This window comes from Miniopterus natalensis, chromosome 14 (assembly GCF_054644295.1).
Source record: "Miniopterus natalensis isolate mMinNat1 chromosome 14, mMinNat1.hap1, whole genome shotgun sequence".
In the NCBI taxonomy this organism is placed as follows: Eukaryota; Metazoa; Chordata; class Mammalia; order Chiroptera; family Miniopteridae; genus Miniopterus; species Miniopterus natalensis.
The window spans coordinates 10,195,540-10,223,456 of NC_142094.1; the positions used below are offsets into that span (position 1 = coordinate 10,195,540).

General features: G+C 41.9%; 1 protein-coding gene across 2 annotated transcripts in view; it reads left to right on the forward strand.

The window, feature by feature from the left end:
• The window catches only part of LOC107527939 (WASH complex subunit 2-like), a 58,329-nt gene that overhangs the window by 27,799 nt on the left and 2,613 nt on the right, over positions 1-27,917 (forward strand). The window contains exons 17-28 of one of the 2 annotated variants that reach the window (XM_087824259.1): positions 5,295-5,396; positions 6,402-6,533; positions 8,958-9,121; positions 13,593-13,695; positions 19,083-19,241; positions 20,946-21,128; positions 22,324-22,452; positions 22,579-22,659; positions 23,221-23,343; positions 24,304-24,366; positions 24,711-24,923; positions 26,505-27,119. In XM_087824259.1, the coding sequence (XP_087680385.1) occupies positions 5,295-5,396; positions 6,402-6,533; positions 8,958-9,121; positions 13,593-13,695; positions 19,083-19,241; positions 20,946-21,128; positions 22,324-22,452; positions 22,579-22,659; positions 23,221-23,343; positions 24,304-24,366; positions 24,711-24,923; positions 26,505-27,119 (2,067 nt within the window). The remainder of the gene's footprint in view (positions 1-5,294; positions 5,397-6,401; positions 6,534-8,957; positions 9,122-13,592; positions 13,696-19,082; positions 19,242-20,945; positions 21,129-22,323; positions 22,453-22,578; positions 22,660-23,220; positions 23,344-24,303; positions 24,367-24,710; positions 24,924-26,504; positions 27,120-27,917) is intronic. The other variant, XM_087824260.1, reaches the window with a different exon arrangement.

Here is a 27,917-nt window from a genome sequence, read left to right on the forward strand (position 1 = left end):
GTATGAATTGCCACATGGCATCCCATGTCTACGCGTTTGTTGTCTCTGTCCTAACTAGAAAAGCTCTGTGAGGGTAGGTCGTTTTCCCTGCCCTTATCTCTAAGACCTATACTAGTGATTGGCACTTGGAAAGCCCTCAAATAGTTGTCAGCTACATGGAAAAAGGATACAAGTGTGAGCAATTTTAGTAGCTTATAAGGTGTTCCAGTTACTTATGCTATGAAATAAATTGCTACAAGAGTTAGTGACTTAAGACATCAATAAGTTTTATTACCTTTATGGTTCTAGAAGTTGACTGGGCTTAGCGCGGCACTTTTTATTTAGGGCTCACATGTGGGTCCTTGTGTGAAGGTGGCTGGGCTGGGAAGCAGCTCCCACACAGTTCTGGTGCCTGGGGGAAAAGACTCAACTCGCTGGGGCACTAGAGGCACCGAAACCCATCTCGTCTCTATGTGGTCTCCCAGCACGCAGCTTCTGGGAAACTGAACTACTTACATGGTGGCCTGGAGCTTCAAAGTGAGATTCTTGAGAGCTGCCCAGGGGCTGTATTGCTTTGTGTACCCTGGCCTCGGAAGCTGGCGTTGTCACTTCTGCTGTGTTCTGCTGAGGCAATCACAAAGGCCTGCCCAGGTTCAAGGGTAGGAGACACAGATTCCACTTACAGAAGAATTTTTAGACCAGTTTTTTTTAATCCTCACCTGAGGACATATTTTATTGATGGGGACAGACAGACATTGATGTGACAGAAAAGTATCAGTCGGTTGGCTCCTGTATGTGCCCTGACTGGGGACCTGCAACCGAGGTATATGCCCTGACCAGAAATCGAACCCACAACCTTTTTGGCGTACGGGACAACGCTCCAGCCAACTGAGCCACCACCCGGGGCCAGACAGGTTTTTAAAACCGCCACTGAACGCTTTGTTCCATGTGCATCATCCTAGGTGGTTTTTACTAGGTACTGTAGGGTGCTTAGGTATGGGGAAGTAAAACAGTTTGGTCTAGAGGATAAAGCTTTGGACCAGAAGGATAGATTGTTGACTCCTGCCTCTATCTCAAGTGTGGAGCTAAAGCTTACCCTGTGAAATCATTTTGGAGACATGTTTGAGGTCATGGAAAAGCCCCAACATCAAGGGAGATGTTAGTCAAGGGTCCAAACCATGATATTGAAATTTGTTCCTGTTTTGGTTTATTTACTTATTTATTTTTACTTATTTACTTTGCTTTGGCTTATTTATTTTTAAGGCAGCAGAGCCCTTAAGTGACATCTTGCCAATGTGTAAAATGCAGGCCAGGCATAGGAAGCCTGGGGCTCCCCATGTGGCCTCTTCTACCTAACCAGACCCATGGGCTCCATGGGTCCCAGGACTGAGAAGAGCTCATCTCAGTTAATTAACTCATTAGGGTTTTGTTTGTTTGTTTGTTTGTTTTTTACAAAGTCCACCCCCAGCAGCACCCAGTGGGGAGAGGACGTCCCACTTTGTTCAGTATCAGTTCTATTGATCTATTTGTCTGTTTTGATTACCATAACCTTGTAGTATAGTTGGATATCAGATGGTGTGATACCTCCCACTTTGTTCTTTTTCAAGATTTCTGTTGCTATTTAGGGTCTTTTGTGTTATACAAATTTTTGGATTATTCTAGTGCTAGAAGGATTTCTTAAATAATCAGGTGAATAGAGACAATTGCTCAGGTAAAAAAATGGTAAGTTTAGCAATTTTATTTTTTTATTTTTTTTTGGTGGGAAAAAAACTAAAATTAGTGAGTTTCCAGGGCCTGCTTCCTATCATTATCCTTGCAAAGATTAGCCCTGGAACACTGCAAAGATTAGCTCCAGAACACTGTCTCCCTTCAGATAGTTCCTGTCCTTGACCTGCATTTATTTATTTATTTTTAATTTTAATTTTTTTTTTTTCTAATATATCTTTATTGATTCCAGAGAGAGGAAAGGAGAGGGAGAGAGGGAGAGATAGAAACATCAATGATGAGAGAGTCATTGATCGAGCCCACAACGCGGGCATGTGCCCTGACTGGGAATCGAACCCTGATTGCCTGGATCCTAGGTCGACGCTCAACCTCTGAGCCACGCCCAGCCGGGCAATTTTAATTTTTTTTTACAACGGCATTTTTATTTACTTATTTTTTTAAATGTTTCTTTATCTTTATTGTTGAGACCATTACAGATGTCCGCCTTTTAACCCCACTGATCCCCTCCACCCCACATCCATCCCACGCCCAAGCCCTCCCCACAGCAATGTCCGAGTCCATGGGCCATGCCCATAAACATACAAGTTCCCTGATTCATCTCTCTCCAACCCCCCTCCCCCACCTTCCCTCTGAGATCCCTCAGTTTGTTCCAAGCTTCTATGTCTCTGGATCCACTTTGTTCATCAGTTTATTTTGTTTATTATATTCCACATATAAGTGAGATCATTTGGTACTTGTCTTTCTCTGACTGGCTTATTTCACTTAGCATAATACTTTCTAGTTCCCTCCATGCTGTGCCAAAGGCTAAAACGTCCTTCCTCTTTATAGCTGCATAGTATTCCATGGTGTAAATGTGCCACAGTTTTTTTTATCTACTCATCTACTGATGGGCATTTGGGCTGTTTCCAAATCTTAGCTATTGTAAATTGCGATATGAACACAGGGGTGCATAAGTTCTTTCTAATTGGTGTTTTGGGTTCCTTAGGATATATTCCTAGAAGTGGGATCACTGGGTCAAATGACAGGTCAATTTTTAATCTTTTGAGGGAACTCCACACTACTTTCCATAGTTGCTGCCCCAGTCTGCATCCCCCCCAGCAGTGTATTAGGTGCCCTTTTATCCATACCCTCGCCAGCACTTGTAGTTTGTTGACTTGTTGATGGAGCCATTCTGACAGGTGTGAAGTGATACTTCATTGTGGTTTTAATTTGCATCTCTGATGATTGGCAACATTGAGCATTTTTTTATGTCTCTTGGCCATCTGTATGGCCTCTTTGGAGAAGTGGCTATTCCAGTCCTTTGCCCATTTTTAAATTGGATTGTTTGTCTTTTTTTTTTTTTAAATGTATCTTTATTGATTTCAGAGAGAGGAAGGGAGAGGGAGAGAGAGAGATAGAAACATCAACGATGAGAGAGTCATTGATCGGCTGCAGCCCGCAACCCGGGCATGCGCCTTGACCGGGAATCGAACCCTGATCGCCTGGATCCTAGGTCGACGCTTAACCACTGAGCCACGCCCGCCCGGGCTGTTTCTTTCTTTTGTTAAGTTGTATGAGTTCCTTATATATTTTGGATATTAACCCTTTATCACATGTTCATTGGCAAATATGTTCTCCCACACAGTGGGCTCCCTTTTCGTTTTGTTGACAATTTCTTTTGCTGTGCAGAAGCTTTTTAGTTTGATGCAATCCCATTTGTTTATGTTCTCCTTTGTTTACCTTGCCCTAGGAGATGCATCAGCAAACATATTGCTCCGAGAGATGTCTGAGATTTTACTGCCTATGTTTTCCTCTAGGATTTTTATGGTTTCATGCCTTACATTTAAGTCTTTTATCCATTTTGAATTTGCTTTTGTGTATGGTGTAAGTTGGTGGTCTGGTTTCATTTTTTTGCATGTACCTGTCCAGTTTTCCCAACACCATTTATTGAAGAGACTGTCTTTACTCCATTGTATGTTCTTGCCTCCTCTATCAAATATTAATTGACTATAATGGCTTGGGTCAATTTCTGGGTTCTCTGTTCTGTTCCACTGATCAATATGTCTGTTCTTGTGCCAGTACCAGGCTGATTTGATTACAGTGGCTTTGTGGTATAACTTGATATCTGGTATTGTGATCCCTCCAACTTTGTTCTTCTTTCTCAGGATTGCCATTGCTATTTGGTATTTTTTTGGTTCCATCTAAATTTTCGAAGTGTTTTTTCTAGATCTGTGAAATATGCTGTTGGTATTTTAATAGGGATTGCATTGAATTTATAGATTTCTCTGGGTGATATGGACATTTTAATGATGTTAATTCTTCCAATCCATGAACATGATATATTTTTCCATTTGTTTATATCTTCCTCTATTTCTTTTTTTTCAGTGTCCTGTAGTTTTCTGAGTAAAGATCTTTTACATCTTTGGTTTATTCCTAGGTATCTCATTTTTTTAGTTGCAATGGTAAATGGGATTTTTTTTTTAGTTTCTGTTTCTGAGAGTTCATTATTGGTATATAAAAATGCCATCAATTTCTGGGTGTTAATTTTGTATCCTGCTTCCTTGCTGAATTCATTTATTAAATCTAGTAGTTTTTTGGTGGAGTCTTTAGGATTTTGTATGTACAATATCATGTCATCTGCAAATAATTACAGTTTAGTTTCCTCCTTTCCAATTTGGATGCCTTGTATGTTTTCTTCTTGCCTGGTGGCTGTGACTAGGACTTCAGTGGAACCCTTGTCTTGTTCCTGTTCTCAGGGGAAATGGTTTTAGTTTTTGCCCATTGAGTATGATGTTAGGTCTTTATTTGAGGACTAAAAATTGATTCCATAATAAAAAATTTATTCAAAAAGGTCTTAGAAACCATAGTCTTGTCCTGTTTAATTGTCTGGCTCTTGTGTATTGAAGCTTCTTCCTGAAGGAAGTTGTTCTATTTTATGTTAAATCCATGCAGCTCAATTTGCAGATCTTTCTTTGCATTGCAGGCTAACATTTGGTAGCATTTTGAAAATTTCTTGTGAATGTACCAGATATTTTAATAGTTTGCAACGTCTGTAGTTCAAATAGAATACCAAACATTTTAAAATAAAAATTGAATTTGTACTTATTTAAAAGAAATACTATTATACTCTTATAAGAGTAACAAATACTGTACTCTTATTTGTTACTGAGTGAAACAGAGTCGTAGACCCAGTAATTTCGGAATCTAGCTTCTGTTTCCACTGTGGAGTCTGTTCAATTTCTCTGATTCTTTGGACAGAAAAAGGCAGTCATTCTTATTTCAGCATGATAGCAGATTGTCAGGAAGCTTCCCCCTTGCATTAAACCTTCCCTGTAGGATGCCACGACCACGCAGATGGGAGTACCCAAACCTGCGGGCCCAGGGAGGCCCTGGCGGTGCACGTGGCTCTTCCTCCTCCCAGTCTGGCGTTTGCGCTGCGCGCAGGTGGGCAGACTCGGGCCTGTTCCTCCGGGATGGTCTCAGCGAGTTTCTGTCTCACAGACCTAGATGCGCCGTAGCCAGCATGTCGTAGTCTTTAGTGGTTTATGTCTAACTGATCCTATAAAACTGATCTAGCTTGTTTAACAGGAACTTTAATCTTGATTCAACAGGATTTGTTTTCTTCTCAAAATGTGAGTAAGTCAAAGGATGTCCCTCCCCTGCCTGGTCAGCTCGCCGCGCCAGCCTCGCTGTTTGCTGATGATGATGAAGAGGTGAGCATCAGTCCTGCAGCACAGGGTAACCAGGCTTGATTAGTAGGAAACTTGCTGACATAGCTTTATCGCCGGGTTTAGTCAATAGAGCAAGGCGATGGAGAAGCAGGGAAGCCTTTGGCGCAGTGCCTGGAACAGTAGGTGCATTGTCAATGTGTGTCCCCACTGGGTGCCAGCCTGTGATTCTCATGGCCTCGCCTGCCTTCCTGCCCCCTTTATGGATCTTTACATTCCAGGACTGGTCACCTGCCGTAGCATACTGTTGAGGGTGTTTTCCTGCCTGATTCCTGCTCAAGTCCTCTGATGGTTTTGTTACTCTTATCTAAATAAAAGTACCTTAGTAGGCACGGCTAGAGTGCTTGGTGATACAAAAATTTACAAATGCCTTTCAACTTAAAAGAATCAGCTCTTAGTAGGGCAGTGATTTTATTTAGTAAACTATTTCTTAAGTTTGTATTGTCTCTTTAAAATTAACCAGAAGCCCAAGTCATTCCTTCCCTCTGTCCCAGGTGTATGTCCTTCAAACATGTAAAAGAGTGGAGAAAGCTTCATATTTCTGACCTTTTATCCATAGCTCCAGTTTGTAATTCATAGAAAGAAAGGTGCAGACTTCTGGCTGTGCAGGATGCTGTTCTGCTCTCCTGGCAGGTGCAGCTATGGCCTTCCTAGTAAGCGCAGAGGGCCGGCCCCTGGGTGCGGCCATGCTTCCTCCTGCTTCTGAGACCTTGCCCTCACGACACTCTAATGCTCCCTCCCAAGTCGACTGCCTCGAGTTCTGTTTCCCTTTCATGGATGAGAGTACAGTTAGAGAATATTAGACTGTTGTTCTAGGCTTATAGGTGAGAGAGAAGTGGGGTTTACTAGCATTTTGTCATTTCCCCCCAAAGGTGTTACATATTTTGTACCTGACTAGAGATTTATTCTCTGACAATTTGACACGAGAGAATGTGTTTTTTGTTTTATGTGTATAAATTTGTCATACTCTTCTGCCATTTGTTTTTCTAGGATAATCTTTTTGGGCCTACAGCTACTAAGAAGCAAACATCATCTCTACCAACTTCAAGCCAAGAGAAAGCAAAACCCTCTGAGCTCTCTAGAAAGAAAGCATCTGTCTTACTGTTCAGCAGTGATGACGAGGTAGGTTGCAAGTCTCCGAGAAAAGAGCAGGGCATTGTTGATGGGATTTAAGAGGCGAGGCTGTCCTAAACATTTTCTTTTCTACCTGTTTTATATGTAGAGAAGTTCAGTCACTAAAGACTATGTATGTTCACAAGACTTGAAGAAGGATATTTAGTGTAGTATATTAAACTAAAGGTTAGAAATAAAATAAATATGGCCCTCAAATTATAATATATGCTAATTTAAATGAGTTAGGCCTCATTTTATCTTATTACGTGGTCACTGTGTTTTATTAATCAAGAGCATGAATCTAATCTGTGTTCCTGTTGTAACTGAATATTTGTTTTATATGGATTTTTATTCAATTTTCAAACATGCTACTGTGAGTGCCCCTCAGCTGCCAGGCAAGCATTTGTAGCTTGTATGTTGGCAGCACAGGCCAGCGGCTTAGTGTTGTGACCTGTTTTAACAATAAAGTATCTTGAAAATTAGGAAACAAACAAAAAAACATGAATCTAGACGTGGTAGGAATATCCTATGCAAATTTACCTCCTTTTTTATTAGAGTCTTAACATTTCCATTTACTGTCTGGATACATTTTAGCAAAGCCAGTAGTGGATATGGTTTAGCTGCTGTTCGGATTTAGCTGTATAGAAAAAGACTTTAAACATAATGATATTAAAAATCTTCCTGTATTATAGTAATTGCTCTTCTTTATTTTAACATAGGCAAGTTATGAAGGTATGGGGTGCATAGATGAATCATAGATATGTTAATGTTGTATTGAAAGCAACTTAAAGTGACACAACATAATTTTCTTTTTTCTACTCAAACATATGAATTGATAATGGATTTTTCTTTTCTTTTTTCTCCATTGTTAGTCGTTTTCCCTGTAGTAATGGCCAACTATTGGTGGAATTTTTCTTACCAGGGAAAAATGAAATATTAGCTAAGACTGGAGTTCTAGAACAGTGAGTCTACATTAGCTGCCCATTGGGATCATTGGGGGAACCTTAAAGAGGGCTAATATTGGGTTCCACCACTAGAGATTGTGAATTGATTTTTTGGAGGTATGGCCTGTCACTGGAATTTTCTAAAACTCTCAGGGAGTCTGGCATGCAGTCACTATTCTAAAGGAACATATCTCAAACCATAACATGTGAAGAAATCCCCTGGACATCTGTTTATGAGTGCAGCTTCTGATTCAGAAAGTCTGGGGTGGAACTTGAGATTCTAAGTAACAGGTGCTACTGGCTTGTGGACCCCACTTTGATTCACAAAGCTCTAAACTCTAGAGACCAAGGGACCACTTAATCACCTTGCTGGCCGGTCACAAGTACACATGTGTTTCCATATCCGAACATTGCTGACCAGTCATGAGATAATTTGTCTCTGCACTTACATTAAATATTTTTAAACACCTTACTGACCAAAGTAGCTGGCTGCACAGGCGAGTTCTGGCTCGAAATAGCCGGTCAGGAAGGTGTTTAAGCAAGTACTCAAGAACTGGACCTGGAGAATATTATGCTAGTGAAATAAGCTAGGCAGCAAAAGACAAATATCACATGATCTCGCTTATACGTGGAATCTAAAGAACTTAATAAACTGATGAACAGAATAGATTCAATGACATGGAAGCATAGATGAGACTGATGAATGTCAGAGGGATGGAGGAGGGCGGGTGGGTAGAGGGGGAGAGAGTAACCAAAGAATTTATATGCATATATGCACAACCCAAGGACATGGACAATGGTGGGGAGAGGGACTGGGGAGGGGGAAAGGACGGAGTGGAACGGGTCATTGGGGAGAAAAAGGGACATCTGTAATATTTTAAACAAAAAAAAATTTAAAAATAAAATAAAAAGACAGTAAAAAAAAAAAAAAGAGAGCTCCTTGATTTGAAGGGTGAGCATAGTCAGCTGAGGTTTTCTGCTGTGCTCTTTAGGTCCAGATTGAGTGGTAGAAGGGTCATTAGCAGCTTTTATTGTGTTGTGTTTGCATGCGCATAGCATGAGTTTTTTTTATACATTTTTTTTTCTAGCCTGCTTTGGAATTTTTAAATTAAAATGTTTTCCTCCAAAGTTCAGAGTTGTTGATTCATTTTTTAACATTCCTCTTCCTTCTCATCCCCTCTTTAATTAATTCTGGTCCTCTAAAGTGGACTAGTTCCCTTCCTCACACAGAGCAGAGCTATAGAGAGGAGAAACGTCGTGGCAGGCAGTGGAGAGTTAAGACACGAGAAGGTCTGTGATGTCAGTACCCAGCTGTCTAGTTTTGAGTTCAAAGGAAAGACTCTGACATCAGCTTTCTTCAAGTGTGATGGTCTTAGTGCAATACTTAGTTTAAATACAACTTAGTCTAATGAATGTAAATTTTATTTTACTTCCTAGGTTCCTTAGACTACGTTGCCACTGGATTTTAATATGTATTTTCTGTTTTAAGGACCAGTGGACTGTCACTGATTCACAGACCCACTCAGCATCTGTCGACAGGTCTAAAGGCGAACTTACGGACTCTGGGACCACCCAGGACCAGGAGACCTTGAAAAAGACCAGCCTCTTTGAGGAAGATGATGAGGATGATCTGTTTGTTATTGCTAAGGACAGGTGAGGGTCATCGTTTGAAGTCATGTAACCTGAGTCTGTGGTAACAAGTAAGGTACTTGGTGTGCAGGCTGTCATTTACCGAGTGAGCTGCTAACCATTCGTTGCCTGGTCGTCATACAAAGGAGGGTGTCTGACTTTCACTTGCAAGGGATTCTTCCCCAGTACTGGGATTTGTTTGTTTGTTTGGTCCTTACTTAGTTTCTTCTGTCATTTTTTTCAACCTTAAAATATTATTTTCCTTAGTTTATTAGGAGTTTAGTACAGTTTGTTGTCTTTTTTGTTTTTCCTTTGGGATACACTAAAAAATTTAAGACTGGTCAAGGGTACTTAAGTTTGTCATTTGGATAGAAATCTGCTCAGCATTGAACAACATACTGGTAGGAGGAGGATAGTTCTCTGCAGAGCTGAGCTGAGTCACAAAGTTGCTGGTACCCCTTAGCTGAGATAGGTGGCGCTTCACCTTCATTCATACTTGGACTCAAACTGGCAGGATGTGTTGGGTGAGCATGGGTTGTGACTGGTGGTGTAACCTGCTGCCAGATGAGCTCTGCATTCAGAGTAACTCCTCTGCAAATATGTTTTTTTCTCTTGAGAACCTTAAGTGATCACTTGGAAATTCAGCTGAATCATAGTAGCAGAAAGAGGCAATTGATTGGACATGTAAATCTTATCATTGGTGCGGTTAAGCCTTCATTTTGATATGATAGTTCCAAAAGCACCTCATATTTTTCTCTCTGAATATTGTGATATCTTCAGTGTCACAATTTCTCATTTTGTCCCCCATGGCTTCACCCCTGAATGTATCCTTGGCCTCAGGTTAAGAATATAGGCTCTGGAGTCCCAAGACCTGATGATAAATTCTGGCCCTGACATTCCTCTCTGAATAACCTTAGACAAGATACTTAATCTCTCTGGACCTGAGTTTCCTCATTAAACAAAAATAATAATAGTACTTTTTTCATAGGATCAAATGAAATCCAGATATGAAATACTTAGCACAATAGCTGGTACATTGTAAACATCTAAATGTTTGCCATCTATTGTCATGAATGTAGGGGAAATAACATTTCATTCTTTTCTTCTGTCTCTGTCTCTCTTTCTCCACTCTTCTTCCTTACCTGGACAGCTTCTTGAAAGACTGAGTTTAAGGCCTCTTTTTTAAAAAACTTTCTGTAAGCCAAACAAATGAGAGTGAGAAGAAATGAGTAGGGCTGGAGACTGGGGCAGAATTGGCTTCATCTGTATATGCTCCTCCTACTTGAGCGGTTTTCTACATTGTGTAGAAGTTACTGTTTCCATGTCTACCCCCCACCACACACACGGCCACAAGTTGAGAGATCTGGAATCATGTCTCACCTGTAGGGTCCAGTACCCGCTACACACAGTTCCTGGCTTTTAGTAATGCTTTCTCTGCTCCAGACTCATTCCTTCTCCAATTGGTCCAGAAGTTGTTTCTAAAATTTAGTGTATGGGCATTTTTCTTAAGAAGTAATTTAAAGCTTTTATCAGATTTTCAAAAAAAGCTTTTACAGACAATTAGTGTAGGAGAGGATGTGGAAGAATTGGAACCCTCATGCATTTTACTAGCAGGAATGTAAAACGGCGCAGCCACTTTGTTCTAACAGTTTGTTAAAAAGTTGAATGTGGAGTTACCATATGACTTAATTTCACTCTGAAGTGTATGCTCGAGAAATGATAACATGTCCACACAAAACCTTGTACATGAATTTTTCATGCTACCCCAAAATTGGAAATAACCCCAAAGTCCATCAACTGATTGAAAGGGTAAACAAAACATGCTATATCCATGCCGTGAACTATTATTCAGCAGTAAGAACTGAAAGAAGCCAGTCGCAGAAGACACATGTATGAATCCACGTGTATGTAATGTTCAGAATGGGTAAGTCCATAGAGACAGAGTAAATTAGTGTTTGGGGTTGGGGGGAAAGGAGAATTGGGAATGATTGTTAATGGGTACGGAGTTTCATTTTGGGTTGATAGAAACACTGTGAACTTAGGTTTTGGTGATAGTTGTAGGGTACAGTCACTAAAAACCAGTGATTGTACCCTACAGAGGGTACATTTTATGGTATGTAAATTATATCTCCAAATCATTAAAAAAAAAAAAAGATCTGTAACCCTAACAAAGTTGTGAAATGCTGCTTCATACATGGGGCATTCAAACATCCTGGCTTGCCTGACAGCTGCTGTTTGTACCTGTCATTCCTGCATAATTAGTAATAATTTTCCCTTTCATTCTCAGAAGTATCCTGCTTTAAGCCATAAACTCTGTGGTCATCATAATGTTTTCTGATATCTGTACTTTTTAAATAAATCAAAATACTTAGTCTGTTATTTACAGTAAGAAACACTCTAGCTCACTGAGCAGCAAGCATATCTTTCATCTGAGGTCAGGCCTCCAGGAGAGCCTGAGAGTGTGGAATGAGGGCCAAGGCTAAGGGCTGGCTTTTCTTTCCTATTATAGCTCTCAATGCCCCACAAAAAGCTACCTTTTCTCCAGTTTACCTTCAGAACTTGTCATCAAACGTTTTCTTGTGGGTTGGGTTTTTTATTTGCTTGTTCAGAAATTACTTGTTCAGGAAATCATATACAGTGATATCTCGGTTTTTGAGTGTAATCTGTTCTGGATGACCGTTCGAGTTCTGAAATGCTTGAAAACTGAGGGATCAACAGCCGACAGCTAGGCCTCAAGATCTTGCACTCAGCAGAAGTCGTGTGGCATGTCTGACTTCTGAGGCCTGTCCAAGAACTGAAGCATTTCCTTCCAAGTTTACGGTGTTTGTAACCGGAAATGTTCATTACGGAGATGTTTGAAAAACCGAGGTACCACTATATAAGGTTTTTCCTGCTATAGCTGCTTAATGAGATTTCTGCACTTTCAGGCATCTGAAATAATTTTTTGTTTTTGTTTTCAGAGAGAGGAAGGGAGAGGGAGAGAGAAATATCAATGATGAGAGAGTTGTCATTGATCGGCTGCCTCCTGCACGCCCCTGAGTGGGGATCGAGCCCGCAGCCCGGGTATGTGCCCTGGCCGAGAATCGAACTGTGATCTCCTGGATCCTAGGCCGATGCTCAGCTGCTGAGCCATGCCTGGCTGGGCTGAGATAGTTATTTTTTAAAAATACTTTGTGGTCATTTATCATCTTGTGGTTAAATATTTTGGTTATAATTTGTGTAAATTTATATTGGTAGGTATCCTTAAAGGCACATCAGATGTTATCTTACTATGTCATTATGAATTGGCTCTTTGTTTCTATAGTTTCTTCAAGATATGGACTTAATTTTAACCATGGTTTAGTTATGTGTCTAGTTAAGTAAGTGGACGCACCCATTTGGTTAGTTGTGTTCCCTAATCAGTGGTCCTAAGGTTTTTGTTTAAAACATGTAGGCAGACATCAATATTAAACTAATGAATAAACTACATAGATTTTGCCTCGCTAGTAATTAAACCTAAAAAAAAAGATAATGATGCATATGCTTACTGGAGTATATGCTAATTATGTTCTAATGTAAATAGATGGACATGGTGGGCACTTTACTGAAATGACTTATTAGTGTTATTTTATCCAGCTAAAATTGAATTTAAAGTTTTCATTATTTGGTAATTTTTTAGTATGCTAGTTGGATGATTGCTTATCACATAGTGAAAACTGGAACTTGACCCTTTACTAGTTAGAACACTTATTCTGGACTCCCCATGTCCATTGCTAAGCCTCCACTATTATATTTCTTCTCCTTAAAAGGTCCTTATCAGTGTTTGTTCTGGCAGACATTTACCGCCTGCCTTCTCTAGGGGCCAGGGAAGAACCCCAGGTGAGGAGATAGGTGAAGACAGGCTAGAGGAAGATGGGAGGAGAGCTGTGCTTGCATTTTGGGTATGGAAATGGGTGACTGTTGATGTGATGAAGGGTTAAGGGGAGGGGATGGAATGGGATGAGTGCTGGGTTTGAAGAGAAGGTGTGGAAGGGCAGAAAGGTACTTGGAAAGACAGGGTTAGGTGACAGGACAACGGGCCAGGGCTCAGCCCAAAACAGCCTTGGCCCTGCAGTCTCTTGACAGTTGCCTTCCTGACCACTCTGGAAACAGGCCTCCTGCTCTCTGGCTCGTCCTGTGCCATGGGAATCAGTGGGAGAGTGCTCCGATTGTGAATGCTGAGAGTGTGTGTGGCTCGGAAAAGCTAACAGCCGGTGTCCCTCCACTGAGTGAAAAGTAGTTGAAAAGGGACAAGATGAGGTCCTGGCCTCTTGTACATGAGGATGAGGGACAGAGGCTGCTGGTTTACAAACTACACCTCCTTCAAAGGCTTTCCTTGTTTGCTTACCTCTTGTAAGGTCAACATGGCTCAGATATTTCAGTGGTAGGTGGGTTCCTATAGGTGTGGCCCAGAAAGGATATTGGTGTTTTTTTGTTAACATCACATTTGCCTTTTATTTGACTTTTCTTTGTATAGCCAAAAGAAGACCCAGAGAGCATCACTTCTCTTTGAAGACGACGCTGACAGTGGAAGCTCTCTGTTTGGCTCTCCTCCCACATCTCTTCCTCCTGCAGCAACGGTATTCTTAACCTCTTAGGTTCGGGAAATATCCGTGAGTGATGTTACATAAATAGTGATTCTTCCTTGAGTCACTTCCTAGAACTTGACCTTGGAGGCTGAGTGTAATGGAAAACTAGTCTGCGTAGTTCTATAAAGAGGTCTTCTGGGTAATGGTATGTTACAGACAAGTGCACGTGCGCAGCCTGGAGAGAAGGACTCCTCCGTGGGGTGCAGCCCACGCAGTGTCCGGTGCAGGTCTCCGCAGTCGGGGGGCGGGGCAGGGCACTGCTGCAGTCCTGGGGGGATTGCCAGGTACAGCGCCAGCTGCACAAGTTCTGCCTTAGACCAGGCTGGTTAAGGCATGAATTTTCTCTTTTAGGAGCATGTTTTAAGTACTAACACTCTGGTCCTTGTTTATATTTAATAACCAATCGTTAAAAAGGAAGGAAATTCTGACATGCTACAACATGTATGAATCTTGAGGACATTATGCTGAGTGAAATAAGCTAGCCACAGAAAGACAAGCACTGTATAATTCCACTTACATGAGGTACCTGAACTAGTTGGATTTATAGAAACAGGAAGCAGGAAGTGGTGGCCAGAGGCTGGGGAGAGGGGAAAATCGGGAGTTGTTTAATGGGAACAGAGGTTTAGTTTTGTGAGATGAAAAAATTTTGAAGATTGGTTGTGTAACAGTGTGAATATTTTTAACACTACTGAATGATACACTTAGAAATGGTTAAAATGGTAAATTTTATGTTGTGTTTTTTACCACAGCTTAAAACATTTTTGTAAAGTATGTGATAAAAAAAAGTAGCCAGTCGGTGGCCCATGGTCTAAATACCCTTCCAGTGGTTACACCTAGGTGGCATCACTCCCATAGTCACATAAGCTAAAGCATTGAGCCAGTCCTGATGTTAGCTGTGTCCAAAGGAGTGTTGAAGAGCGAGAGGAGCTGGCACTGTGATGCTGTTTGTTCAGGGAACCTAGGCACTCGGGAGTCCTGCCTGCGGCCTGTCACTTATCCCTTCCCTACAGATTCCCTAAGGGCATATGTGTGCACAGAACAAAGTGAGGCTGAGCAGTCTTATTGCTGCCTGTCGCAGAGGGAAATTTAGAACTTCTTAAGCTAGATCCCATGAAGAACACCTTTGCCTGAGCTGGGTTAGCTTAAATGGCCATGAATCAAACCGGCTTGTAGCCTGCCATGAGGGCCTTCAGCCCCAACCTCAGGCCACTCCAGTTCAGCATATTAGAGGCAGAAAGACATGCAAGACGGGGAAGGAGAGATGAGCCCCCAGCATTCCTCCTGCACGGGAGCAGCCACAGAACACAAATTGCAACTCCTGCCCCGAGATCGATGGAGAAGACTCTCCCCCTCCCACCAGCGATGGGTGACCGAATTCCTGATACCCACACCTTCCTAGGTACACCGCTTCTCCTTGGGGTACAGAGAAGGGGGATATGGCAGCATGAGCCTGGGACTATCTGTGTTCTACAGGGTGACAGTTGGCTCTTCTTCCATACCTCTTAAGTATTTTTTGTTTAAAGTTTATTTTAAATTACACAGTGATATGTGCATCCTTTCTTAAAAAAATGTTTTAAAAATGTATAGAGACTGCAGAGTCCCCATTTCATGCGCCTCCTAGATGTAATCATTGGTAACGACGTGTTGTTGGTCGTTTCAGTCTATTGCTAAGTATGTACATCTATTTTTGAAATTTAAATCAGAGCGTGTTGTACATTTTTATGCCTTGTTTTTTTGTCCTGCAGCGTATTTGTCATGCTGCTCTTTGCCATTACTGTAGAATAGTCCACCGTGTAGCTGTGCCAAGACGTGTGCGACCCTTTCCCACTCATGGAGAAATCTACTGTTGTCTGCATGTTTGTCAGGGATGTTTCTTCCTGCCCTGCTGCCTCGTCACTGTTAGCCTGGACTACTGAGATAATTTCTTAACTGGCTGTTCTGTCAGTGCTCCTTGCCTTCATCCGCTCTCCTTCCCGTTGCCCTGGTTCTCTCGAACATGATGGTCCTGTCATCCCCTAGTTACAGTACCTTAGCAGAGCCTACCATGCCACCTGTAATCTCATTCAAACTGGACTCATCTTGTCCAGCCTCTCCACCATGTACTCCAGGTGACTCATCCTGCCCCAGAATACTCCAGAAGAGGTTGTTGTCTCTTGTCTGGAAATAATTCTTCATATTTTCAGACAGAATGCAAATGTTAACTTGTCCTGTGAAAGCTCCCAGACTAGGCACGCGCCAGTTAATGACTGAAGAACTCTTTCCTAACCACCCTCCCTTTAAGTGGGGTGCACAGCTTGGAGGAGAAGCATTCAGCATTGCGGAGCATGCTGTCTTCCCAGGCTCAGGCTCTGCAGTGCTTCCAAGGTGCTCACAATCCTTTCCTTGAATCACCTATACTTGCATCTCCCTAAATAGGACATCTAGTGGCTCCATGGTTAAAAGAGTTGAGAAATTGGAATGGTTTTCTTTGTAAATTATAAATAGTAATTTCTACCCTGGATAAATGAGCAATAATCTAATGACTTGGGAAAGTTCTGGAAATGTAAAACTGTAAAGCCTATAGTGCTAGGATTGTTAAATAAGACAAAGGTCGGGTACACACCGTAAGTAGCTGAACAACTTGTACACATGATTTTTACCCTTTGTGAAATAAAATCACCTGTAGATGCAGTATATGAAAGGTATTTTTTGTTTAGAAATCTTAGAATATTTTAAAGTAAGGTAAATGTGACTGACTTGTAAACCTATCAAGAAAATTAACCTTATGACAAAGATGAGGAGACGGCTTGTCTTTAGGCAGGTTTAAAATTAGTAGTTTGGGCAGCGTTTTCCTTGGTTTAAGGCCCATAGTTATATGAAGGGGAATATGTTTCACCGTAATTCTCGTTTTTCACCCTCATCAACTTGCATCAAAGCTATATGTAGTTTTCAGTAAATCCACATTCCACAGCATTTTTCCCCTTTAATTATTTCAGTTTTGCCTTTTCTCTTCTGAAACTCATTTGTGGGTTTCCAGTCTTTTATTCAAGTCCAAATGATTATGCATTTTAAGGATCTCTTCCTAACAATAACTGAAAATCTCCTTACCCAGTTATTCCTACTTCATTCATAATTTTGTTTGTCATAGTTGTGTTCGTTTGTAGTTTCCAAATCTGTCTTCCTAATTCATTTAGGTACTGCTTCAAGCTCACTACCTCATCCCATCTAGTCCAGTAGTATGATAGTTTTTTTCTCAAGAATTTCTGATGTGACTTTCCCCAAGAATGCTGATAACTTTAGTCAAGTCACATATCCTCAGTTTCCTAGTCTCTGAAATGCCTGCCTCCCAGATAAGGGACAGATGAGAGATGGGGCAAAGTGCTTGCCATCTTGTGCTGAAGCCCCACTTGATGTAAAACACTTTATGGTGGTGTGGAAATACTCTGTATGATTCTTCAAGTACTGTAAATGGACAAGCAGAAGTGTGATAGCTATTAATGCAAATTAAGAAGAAAGTAAGGGCTAGAGATATAAGTAATAACTCTTGTCAACGAAGGAACTGATCCTTACCGAAGAGAACAGGAAACCTTGAAAGAGGAGGATTTGCTGCTACAGACAGGAGCAGGCATGGCAGAGTGAAAGTTTACATTAGGTTTAAGGAATAGTGAGGTCTCATGGGGTGCAGATGAGCGAGTGGGGGATATAGTGAGGTGTCAGTTGAGTGTCATGTTAGCATTTGCTTAATGCAAACTGCGTGTCTGGTGTTTTATTTTAGCAAGACAGCTCTGGAAGATGTTATAGAGCTGAAATGTAAGAGGAGGGAGGCAGAAAGGAGACTAGTAATTGTCTTGGTGGCCCAGGTAAGGATCTAAGGGATTGCAGTATCTGTGGAGTTGAGACAGGGGAGACAGGTACCAGCGATGTGGTAGTAGAAACTGAAGAGCCATGTCTACGAGTCAAGGGTAGTGTCTGTTTCTTCTTTTTGCTTGTGCCCCCTCCACTGTCCTGTTTTAGTGTTACTGGCATCCAGGCTCTTGGGAATTCTCCAGATGGAAATCAAGGGAATTCACCACAGAAATAGTACTCAGGAGAGGGGTATGTTAAAAAGCTCGTGCACGTGAGGGAAACAGCATCCAGTGGGAGGAAGGAAGTGCTGCTGCTGCTGAACAGAGCCTGGGGAGACGAACAGAGCCCAGGGAGCTGTTTTAAAGAAGTTGAGGCAGGAAAGGGTACATCCGAGTCATGTCTAAGTATGTAGAGGCGGGAACTCTTTGGGCCTGAGTAGTGGAACTACATGGTTCTTATTGATTCCTATGTCTCATTAGCATGTTAAATCTCCACCCAGGGGTGTGTTTTTAACATTTAAATAAAGGAGGCTGGGGCTACCTGTTTGGGAGCCCTCTCACTGCCTGGGGAGCTTTTGTCTCTCCTCTCCAATAAACTTTTGCTTTCCCTTAAAAATAAATAAATAAATAAAGGAGGGAGGGTTACCTGAAGGACAGTCTTGTTAGCATGAATGTGTGAGCAAAGGGAACACAATTGAAGCATACCAAGTAAATCTTGGAGGCAAGCATTGTCCTTCAGTCTAGCTGCTAATTGGCTGTAAGGAAAAGGGAAAGCATTGGGGCAGTTGATGGGTTTCTGGCTTTCTGCCAAGGCCTGTCTATCTTGCCACCTCCCTCAAGGACTGTGGTTTCTGCTTGTTCTACGCATTGCAGTGATAGCCCAACACACTTTTCTTTTATTTATTTTCTGGTCAGTCCTCACCCGAGGATATTTTTTCATTGATTTTTTTAGGGAGAGTGGAAGGCCCCCCACCCGGGGGGGATGGGAGAGAGACAAGGGCACTGTTTTGTTTTTGTTTTTGAATGTTAACCTAAAAATAAAAAGGCCAAAGTGAGAGGTAACAAGCATTTATTTGAGATCCAAAAGAATTAGCTGTTCAGGAAGCACTGATTCAGGCAGAAGCCCAGATAGCGTTCTGACATGCTGATTAGAAGCAAGACAAGGGGTATTTATGCAAAAGGAAAGGGGAGTAGTTACATGAATAGAAAGGGAAACAGTTACATGAATAGAAGGAAGGAGTTTCTCTGGTGTTAATAAGCTAAGGAAGGAATTTTATAGATGCAGATAAGCTAAGACAGTGATGCTAATTCTAAAGAATGTTTCTAATTTTCAGTCCTAGTTGTAATTTCTGCTTTCTTGTTATCTTTGCAAATAGTTGTTTGGGATACAGTGTTGCTTTAGGCCCAGCCCAAAGGTCATTTTGCTCAGTTTTACCCCGAGGCTTGAGGAGTAAGACTGGCAAGGCAGTCCCTCTGAGATGGCAGCTGTACTCCATTTTCAAGTGGTTCCTTTGATACTTTTCATGAGGATGTCATTTACTCATCTTTTGGTAGAAAAAAGAGACGGTCCCTGAGGTACCACCTTTGCTGTTCACCGATGAAGACTCAGAGAAGGCGGCACAACCTGGAGAGAAACCCTTCGACAAGGAGGTTGAGAGTGCCAGAGAGTTGTCAGAATCTGGGAGCACTCATGTGCTTGAGGAGACAGAAAAGGTGGACTTTTTTTCTTGTATATTCTGATAATGTTTGTATTGTGTCCTTGTAAAACCCACACTTGCACACACACGCTCTTACATTTTTCTACTACAGAAAATAAATGACTCATTGGTCAAAAGTTTTGAAAACCCTTGAAAAGTGTAGAGCGGAACAGCTCTGCTCCCAGCCTTCAGGACCCTTCAGCGAGGCTCTTCGTTCAGACTCTTCAGGTGCGTGTGCACCTGGGGATGTACACACAGTGATGTGCACACAGGGATGTGCACACAGGGATGTGCCCATTTCCACTGCACTGGCGTCGTTTTGTGCTAATGCCCATTTCCCTTCTCCCTCTAGTGTGGTCTTCCACATCTTTTCATGTTGTTTTTCTCTGCATGTCTGCTCTTTCTAACTTGCTCTCTTCTCTCTTACCCCTGGTTCCCTTCCAGTCCCCTCCTGTACTTAGAATGATTGTCTTAAGAGGATTTTAGTTTGCTCTTTTTTTCATTTAATTGATATTGGCTATGAATTGAAATGAAATTTGTTTTTCTTCTAAAATATGAGCTTCCGTTTCCTGGATGAGCTGTCATTTCCTGCAGGAGAGACCTGGTAATGAGGCTGCTGGCTGCATCTGGAAATCACAGTTGCCGTCAGTCTCTGTAAACCTTCCCTTCTTTTCTGACTTTTCTTGTACCCTGTTCAGCTGCTCAGGCTCAGTCTCTCTTCCAGGGCCTGTGTGAAGACCATTGCATGCTCTTTTCCTCTTGGGGCTCCTGGGACTGCAGGGCACACATTTCATTTGTACCTGAGTTGTTGTTTAGCATGCTCTTCCTATGATCTCAGTGTGGACCTTTCTGTGTTCCTGTAGTCCTGGAGTTACCCCAGTCACAACCTGTTCCGCACTTGCACTCTAACTGCTTGTGGTGCTGCTATCTCCCTTGCTTGAGTATAAGTTCCTTGAGTGTCTGTTTTGTTCACCATTATCTGCAGTACTTAGCATATTACCTTGCACATGGTAGTCACTTTCCAAATGACATTTCTTCAAAGAAGCACATTTTTTTTACAGCTTAACCACTTTGAAACTAAGATGCACTTCACAGTCAATGGCATGTTTAATTGGAAGCTGTTTTTTCTTTCGTGGCGGTTCATACAGTAATTATGGTTCTTACATTCAGTGGTAACTTACCTGAAATGTGGTACTTGTTGAACGAGTAGAATAAGTGCTTCTTTTTAGCATTATTTTAGAGATTCTCCTAATTGCATACAATGTAAGCCTTCTGCAGTTTAAATGTCTCATTTTGTCAGTTAGATTTCTCCCTGTGACTTGTGTATTAGGTAAATATTAGAAAGTACATGATCCACTCCCACTGATTGGTATTTGTGTTATTTGTATGACTTAGAAGTTATTTATAGCTCTTGAGCAATCTATGTGGATCAGGGTAATAACTGACCTATATCCCTTGGTAGGAATGAGGGAACCTGGTTTTAAAATGATTGGAAAAATTATCTTTGGCTATAAATTGTCTGCACAAGACTCTCCATTGGAGTAGTCAGTCAAGAATTGCCCTCAGTGTTTCATTACCTGGGAGTAGATGTGATGAGCCGCAGTGCCCTGAACCATGCAAATGTGGCAGTTCCTGGATTAGTGAGGAGCTTGGAAGGCCCCATAACAGAATTTGTATTTCCAGGTGTTATTATTTTTTTCCTTATTATTCCCATTTTCAGGAAGCACCTTTGACTGTCTCTGCTCAGGAAGCAGTCAAGCATTCTGATTTATTTCCTTCATCATCACAGCTGGACAGAGGAACCAAAAGTAGAACCAAAACTGTTCTTAGCTTATTTGATGAAGAAGAGGGTAAAGCAGAAGATCAGTACAGCATCCAGCCTCTGAAGAAAGAAGTAGGAAAGGTGAGCAGAAGTGGCAAAGGCTAGAGTCTTTTGGAGGGTAAAAGAGCCTTATTTCACAGTGTCAGTCCTGCCATGGGGGCGCTGAAGAATTGAGGGTTCCAGTTTCTCCACATCCTCAGCAACACATTTTCTTCCAGTCTCTTGCTGTGGATGATTTTATACTGTGGTTTTTTTAAGTTACGAAAAATTTAGTCTTTTTTTTCTTTTTCTTTTTCAGTATGTCTTTATTGGTTCCAGAGAGAGGAAGAGAAAGGGAAAGAGAGAGAGAGAAACATCAGTGATGAGAGTCATTGATTGGCTGCCTCCTGCACACCTCCGACTGGGGATCGAGCCCACAACTGGGCATGTGCCCTGACCGGGAATTGAACTGCGATCTCCCAGATCATAGGTCAACGCTCAACTCTTAAGCCATGCCAGCTGGGCGAAAAATTTAGTCTGAATTTCAGTGTTACACTGGTTTTTATGTATAATCAATAATAATAATTATTAGGTATTTTTTTAATGTGACCCATTTTGTCAGGAGTTTTTTTCTTTTAATTTGTGAATGTGATACTAAAGAAATAGGGGAGGATTTCTTTATCAGTGTCAAGTCTGGGGCATTATAATGTCAAACCAAGTAATGTACATAGTAACTTTCAATATCAGGTATCCTGGAAAACAGAACTTGTTCTGAATCTGAAGGAGGTGGGCTAGGAGGTGGATGGGCATAAGGGAAGGCTGGCTGGTTACACCTGTGCCAGGCCTTTGGACTGAGATGCTGACAGGTTAGGGATACATGCTTGACCACTTGTGTAGTTTCTGGTATTAAGTCAGCTGCTGTCTCTTCTTCCCTTTGGGAATGAGATGGAGAGAACTAGTTTAATTTTTCTAAAATTTTTCTCATTATGGAACTCTAATAGGTTTTTTTTTAGGTAAAAAATTCAGATACTACACAAAGGTTGAAAGAGGATCTTTCCAGGTTATGTATGTGTTACCTGTATTTATATATTATCAACTAATTTTGGTAGCTGCATAGTATTCCCGTATGTGAATGTCATTCCCTTTCCGATTGGCACTTAGGCTGTGTCCAGCCTTTCACTATTGTAAATAAAGCCACAGGAGGTATCTTCGTTGTTCCATTTTTGTAGTTGTGTGTGATTTCCTTGCGATAACTCTTAGAAGTCTAAAGACACATGAACTTCCCTCTTTTTTCCAGAGTCCCGATCCTGATGCCCGCCCCAAGAGCACAGGTGTCTTTCAGGATGAAGAGCTCCTTTTTAGTCACAAGCTCCAGAAGGACAATGACCCAGATGTTGATCTTTTCTCTGGCACCAAAAATACCAGGGTCAGTGCCAAATGGTTGTCCACATCATGGCTGGGTTATTGTATTAAATACTATCTCAGCAATTTTTCTAGCTCTTTGTAAGTTGTTTTGGTTTTAGATACTGAATTTGAGTTTCATCTGTTCTAGACGTTAGAGCCAAGTGTTGGGAGCCTTTTCGGGGATGATGAAGATGAAGACCTTTTCAGTTCTGCCAAGTCCCAGCCTTCGGTACTAGCCTTTGATTCTCAATACTGGGGTGTGTGGGAAGGCTTCTGGGAAAAGAAGTTAATGTCTAGTTACACAATTAAAAAAATACTCAGAGAATTGTGGGGCTTACTAGTAAATGAGTGGCAAATAGTGTGCTAACGAGTGTTTTTGTTGTCCCCATCTCATGTTTCCTGGCTAACATGAAAACATTAACTAACCAGGGTCTTCTATTGCACATCTGTTTGATTTTTAAGTTTACTGAAAGGTCAGTGCATACAATACAGCACTAAATATTCACGCTTTTCAGGTACAAAGCTTTAAGTCTGAGTGTTCGCCTGTATGCGTCATTTCCCTTGTCCCAGTAGATACTCTAAGTACTCTTTTTTCTTTTTATCACAGAGAGGACTCTGAGAAAGTCAGTCTTTAGAATGCTCTTTTTGAAATGCTGCCTTTGATTTAGTTCAACCTTCATTTGAGAAATGACTTTAAAACTCAGAACCCAGATTCTTCTATTGCATTATGACTTTTCTTTAAAATGACTAAGATACCTGACAAACTTCTGGTGTCCTTTTTCGTTTGAAGGTATCAGAGAAGAAGAGGGTAGCGAAAAAAGACCACTCTGTTGGCTCTTTCAAGAACCAGAAACATCCTGAATCTACTCAAGGTAGCAAAGAAAAAAGCATATGGAAACCGGAAACCCCTCAGGTTAGAACTGATCTCTAAGGACTTGGAGCTTTTGTTTGCCTCCCAGTACAGAGGAACTCCCTCAATCTGACCTGGGGTACTCAGCTTCTCTCAGTTTAGAAGGAAATAGCGCCTAGGGCTGCCTCTTTTTCTTTACTGTATTTTTTTCATCCTTACTCATCTGTCTTCTCATTCCACAGTCCAGCCCCATGAATCTACTTATTATTTTTGTAATATTTCTAAATTCTAGTCCAAGATAGAGTTAAGGTGGGGTGAAGAATCTGTTCCCCACTAGATCCCCTATTTCTCCCTTTGGACTGTCTTGAAGTAGAATTACATTTGAATAAAATATATGTTACACCCAATTTCTTGGTCCTCCTCATGTTCCCTCTTCTGAGGTCATTGCTGTTAGGTCTCTGTCCTCAGCCGTCTTGCCTATGGAGGGCCTCTTAAGAGGTCAGGACTGGACCGGATTTCTGCTTCTGGCTCACTGCTTTCCCTGGATGTCTCACTGAGGCCCCAGTGTCCTGAGCCGTGAAACAAGGACTGGGACTAGCACATCTCCAGTGACTCGTCCCAAGTGTCAGCTGCTTTTGCTCCTAGAACTAGTGCATTGGGCTGTGGGTAGATTTCTGTGTGTTTTGTAGTATTTGCTGCATGGGATAACTAACATTGTTGTTTTGCCAACTGGTCAGGTTTTGGTGCTCTGGTACACTGCAGTTTTCATGCATCTTACTCATGATCTGTCTCCCTTTGCTCCATGTGGGGCCTGACAGTCGTCCACTTACACAGTGGATGAGGGGTGTAAAGGAAATAATGTTAGTGAAACGCTGTGAGGCCAGGAGAAAGCTGAGTGCCTTTCCCATGGGAGAGTTAAGAGAGTGATAGCTCCAGCACAGATTGATTTACAGGTGTAAACGTAATCCAGGAGACACAGTTCTATTGCTCAATGGATTTTTAACTGACTGTAATTTCACACAGGACTCACCAGGTCCCGCTCCATTTAAAACCAAAGAGCCATCCCCTCGGATCTGGAAAATACAAGTAATTATAACATGTCTGGAATCTTCATCGCCTGCCCTGTGGCATCTGTACACTTCTTTGGATTTTTACTTTTGTCAGCTGCTGCCAGGTGTTTTCTCATCTCTTCCCCACTCTCCAGTTGTTGCTTCTTGTGTGCTGCATCTGTAACAGCTTTTCTTTGGCCCACTGGTGGGCACAGTTGTATAACCCTCTGTTTAATTCTAAGACTTAATGAGGAGACTCACCTGCATTTCTCCTCTTGTGTTACTCATTATATACAGAGTCTCTTGCCATGTGTCACAGTAATAGTAGTAGACTGCTGTGTTTAAGAAAATTTACAAGTAAGTTTTATTTTTCTTCTTTAGGCAAATTTAGCAATTAACCCAGCAGCCTTGCTGCCTGCAGTGGCTCCCCAGATCTCTGGAATGCATCCTGTTTTGCCAGACTCGGCCTTTCCTTCATCTGAACCTGGGAGAATCCAGAGTGTGGAAAGTAGACCCACTCTTCCTGCGAGTGGGGAGGCTGGTGTGAGTTTTGATCTTCCAGCTCAGGCCGACACCTTACACAGTGCAAACAAGGTGATGAAGCCACCTTCTCTTGCTTGCTTGCTTTTTTCTTAGCCAGGACAACTTGTATGTTTCTTTCTAGTTCATCAGTTACACACAATAGGCCAACTTTCCATTTGAAAGAGGTACCTTATCTTTCCTTCAGCCTCTGTGCCCTTCCACCTCCCTAATTCTGCATCCACTTTCTTACTGCCCGCATTTACATTTACATTCTGCTCAGCAGCCGCAGTGAAATCCCATTATCTCCCTGCTGTCTTTGCACTGCCACTGGGGAGGTATTCTAAACACAGAGCAGATTGTGTCCTTCCTCTGCTGGCTCCTCACTGCCCAAAGAGGACATTAGAGCTCCTGGGATTGGTATTAAAGCCTTTCCCAGTCTATGCCAGCTGGAGCTTACAGTTTCCCCACCACTCACCCCACACTGTCTGCTTAAACTCCAGTCTCTTACCCTCCCTCTGGCACCCCCCACCGGCTGCTGCCATGAGCGGGGCCTGTATCCTCATTGACAGCTCTACTCAGACCTCACTGCTTCTGTCATGTTTCCCCTCCTACCCCTTGTCCTGAGCTCCCTTCTCTAGTATGGGCCACACTATTCCACAGGACTGTAGACTTATGCCACGTGGATTGTGAACTCTGAGGTTTTGCTTTCATTTTAGTTGGTTCTCGTTTGTTCTATGTGGTCTTCTTCCTTCCCTAGAAGGTCTTAGCTGATCTCTGAGTAAGCGACAGTACCTAGGATATAACCTTGGCAGATACTTTCATTTTAGGTGTTTCCATATGTGTTTTCCTCGTGAAAAATAAAATATCCTTCCTTTTGTTACTTTTTTTAGCTTTTATTTTTGTTAAGTTTAAATGGCTACTTCAAATTATTTGGTAAATTACCTTGAAATAGGCAAACACAGTCAAGTACTTTGCCCAAAGGAGCTTATACCTTCTCAAAGCTATTTGATTGTATATTTTGGAAAATATCACAAATATTGCATTATTGCAATAACTGACTCATAATTTGAGATTATATTAAGAGTTCTGATTTCTAAGCTACTTTTTTTTTTAATGTGAAGTATTTACCATTTGAATTTACTGTTTGTTGATTTGAAGAAAAGAGCACCTTAGATTACCTCTCTTTCTTAATTGTTTGATATCTCCCTGCTTCTGCAGTGTGATTTTAGGTTAGTCCCTAATAAAGGTTAGTACCAGAATTTCCCCTATTCTTTCTTGGTTTGAATTATATCCACATTTAAACTGTAGGCAGAGTAGGGACCAGGGAGGGTTATGGGACACACAACACCAACATTTCTACTGCAGGTTCTAGTGGCAGATGAAGCCTTTTGTATGAAATTGAATAAAAATTGCCCTCAAAAGACTAAAAAATGGGGAATACTAAAGGATTAAAATGACTTAGTTTTAGAGTACCAGGAGCTATCAAACTTCTAGAAATCTTAAGAAATAACCTCCTCTGTTTCTTAGATAATACCTTGATTGAGGTAGGCCAGATAACCTTGAAATATTTTGAGTTGCTGGTTATATGGTGTGTTAGCTTTGGGCACTTTTCTTTTAATCATCAAATCAACATGTGGTCTTTTGTCCTTGCAGAGCCGGGTTAAAGTGAGAGGGAAGCGCAGACCGCAGACCCGTGCAGCTAGGTTGGCTGCCCAGGAGTCCAGTGAGGCTGAGGACATGAGTGTCCCCAGAGGATCCATTGCACAATTGGCAGATGGTGCCATTTCCCCAGCTGGCTGTCAGTCACAGCCCAGGGCAGCTGGTGGAAAAGATAGCTCCGAGGAGGCAAAAGCTGCTGCCACTTTGACTTGGACAGGTGGTCTGGTGCCTGGAGCGGACAGAGGCCCCTCTGGGAAATCTCTGGGTCAGCCCCCTGGGGGTGACCTTTTTGATTCTGAAGATATCTTTTCTAAAGACACTGAAGCTCCCCCCACGGGAAGAAGAAAAGCCAAAGCAAAGGCAACAGAGAGCCCAGCTAACCCTCCAGGAGGAAGTAAGGAAAAGACCCCCATGTTTCCTGCTCTAGGTGAGGCAGGCAGTGATGACGATCTCTTTCAGTCTGTTAAACCAAAACCAGCAAAGGAAACAAGTCCCTTCCCTCTCCTGGAAGCTGAGGACTGTCTCTTCCAAGATCAAAAAGGCAAGAGGAATGAGTCAAAATCCACTGGTCAGCAAGCTGCCATTTCAAAAGCACAAGATATTTTTGAGGTAATAGGATGTAACTGTTTTCATGCCTGGTTCTCTATGAAGGAAAATACCGGTTGGCTCATTTGAGCCATATATTACATTAGGCTCGTTTGTTGCTACCCAGTATCTACTTGCTTAGTAATTATAATTAGGTTACCTTATTAATAACTCTGAAAGTTAGGCAGAAACAGTTTTTTGTTTTGTTTCACATACATAGTAATTGCTGGCTGGCCATAATCATTGATGTAGATCTTGATTTTGAGAGTTTTTATCAGAATGTTGCTCAGTCAGCTTCCTTGGCCTGCTACTCTGTGACATGTATAAAGCAGCATTGGTGTGGTCTGAGGGTTTAACCTCCAGTTCTTGGGGAAGCAGGCCCTAGCTGATGATTGAGCACAGACTATAGGCCTCCAGTGACACTGGGCAGGTATGCGTTGAACATCTGGGTGCTGGAGACACCAGGTGAATTAGGACCAGTGCTCTGCTCCTCAGGGAGGGGATTGGGTACAGACTAAGGGCAACGGATAAATCAGTTAATGTTAAGTGTCAAAGAAAACAACCTAGGGCAGTGGTGCAGAGGGAGGAACGGGCAGGGGTGGGAGGCGCTCCTGCAGGTAGGACTGGTAGAGAAGGCCTCTCTCTAGAGCTGGCCTTTGAGCTGGGACTAGAAGAATGAGAAGTACTGGGCCAGGCAGAAGTCTCGCCAAGGGGACAGGTCACGTGGCTGTTCCAGACACTGGCAGTTTGCATTTCTGCAACTTGTCAAAATAAGTGTTTTTAGTAAAAAGGTTTTGACTTAATATTGTTTTGCTTGTTTTT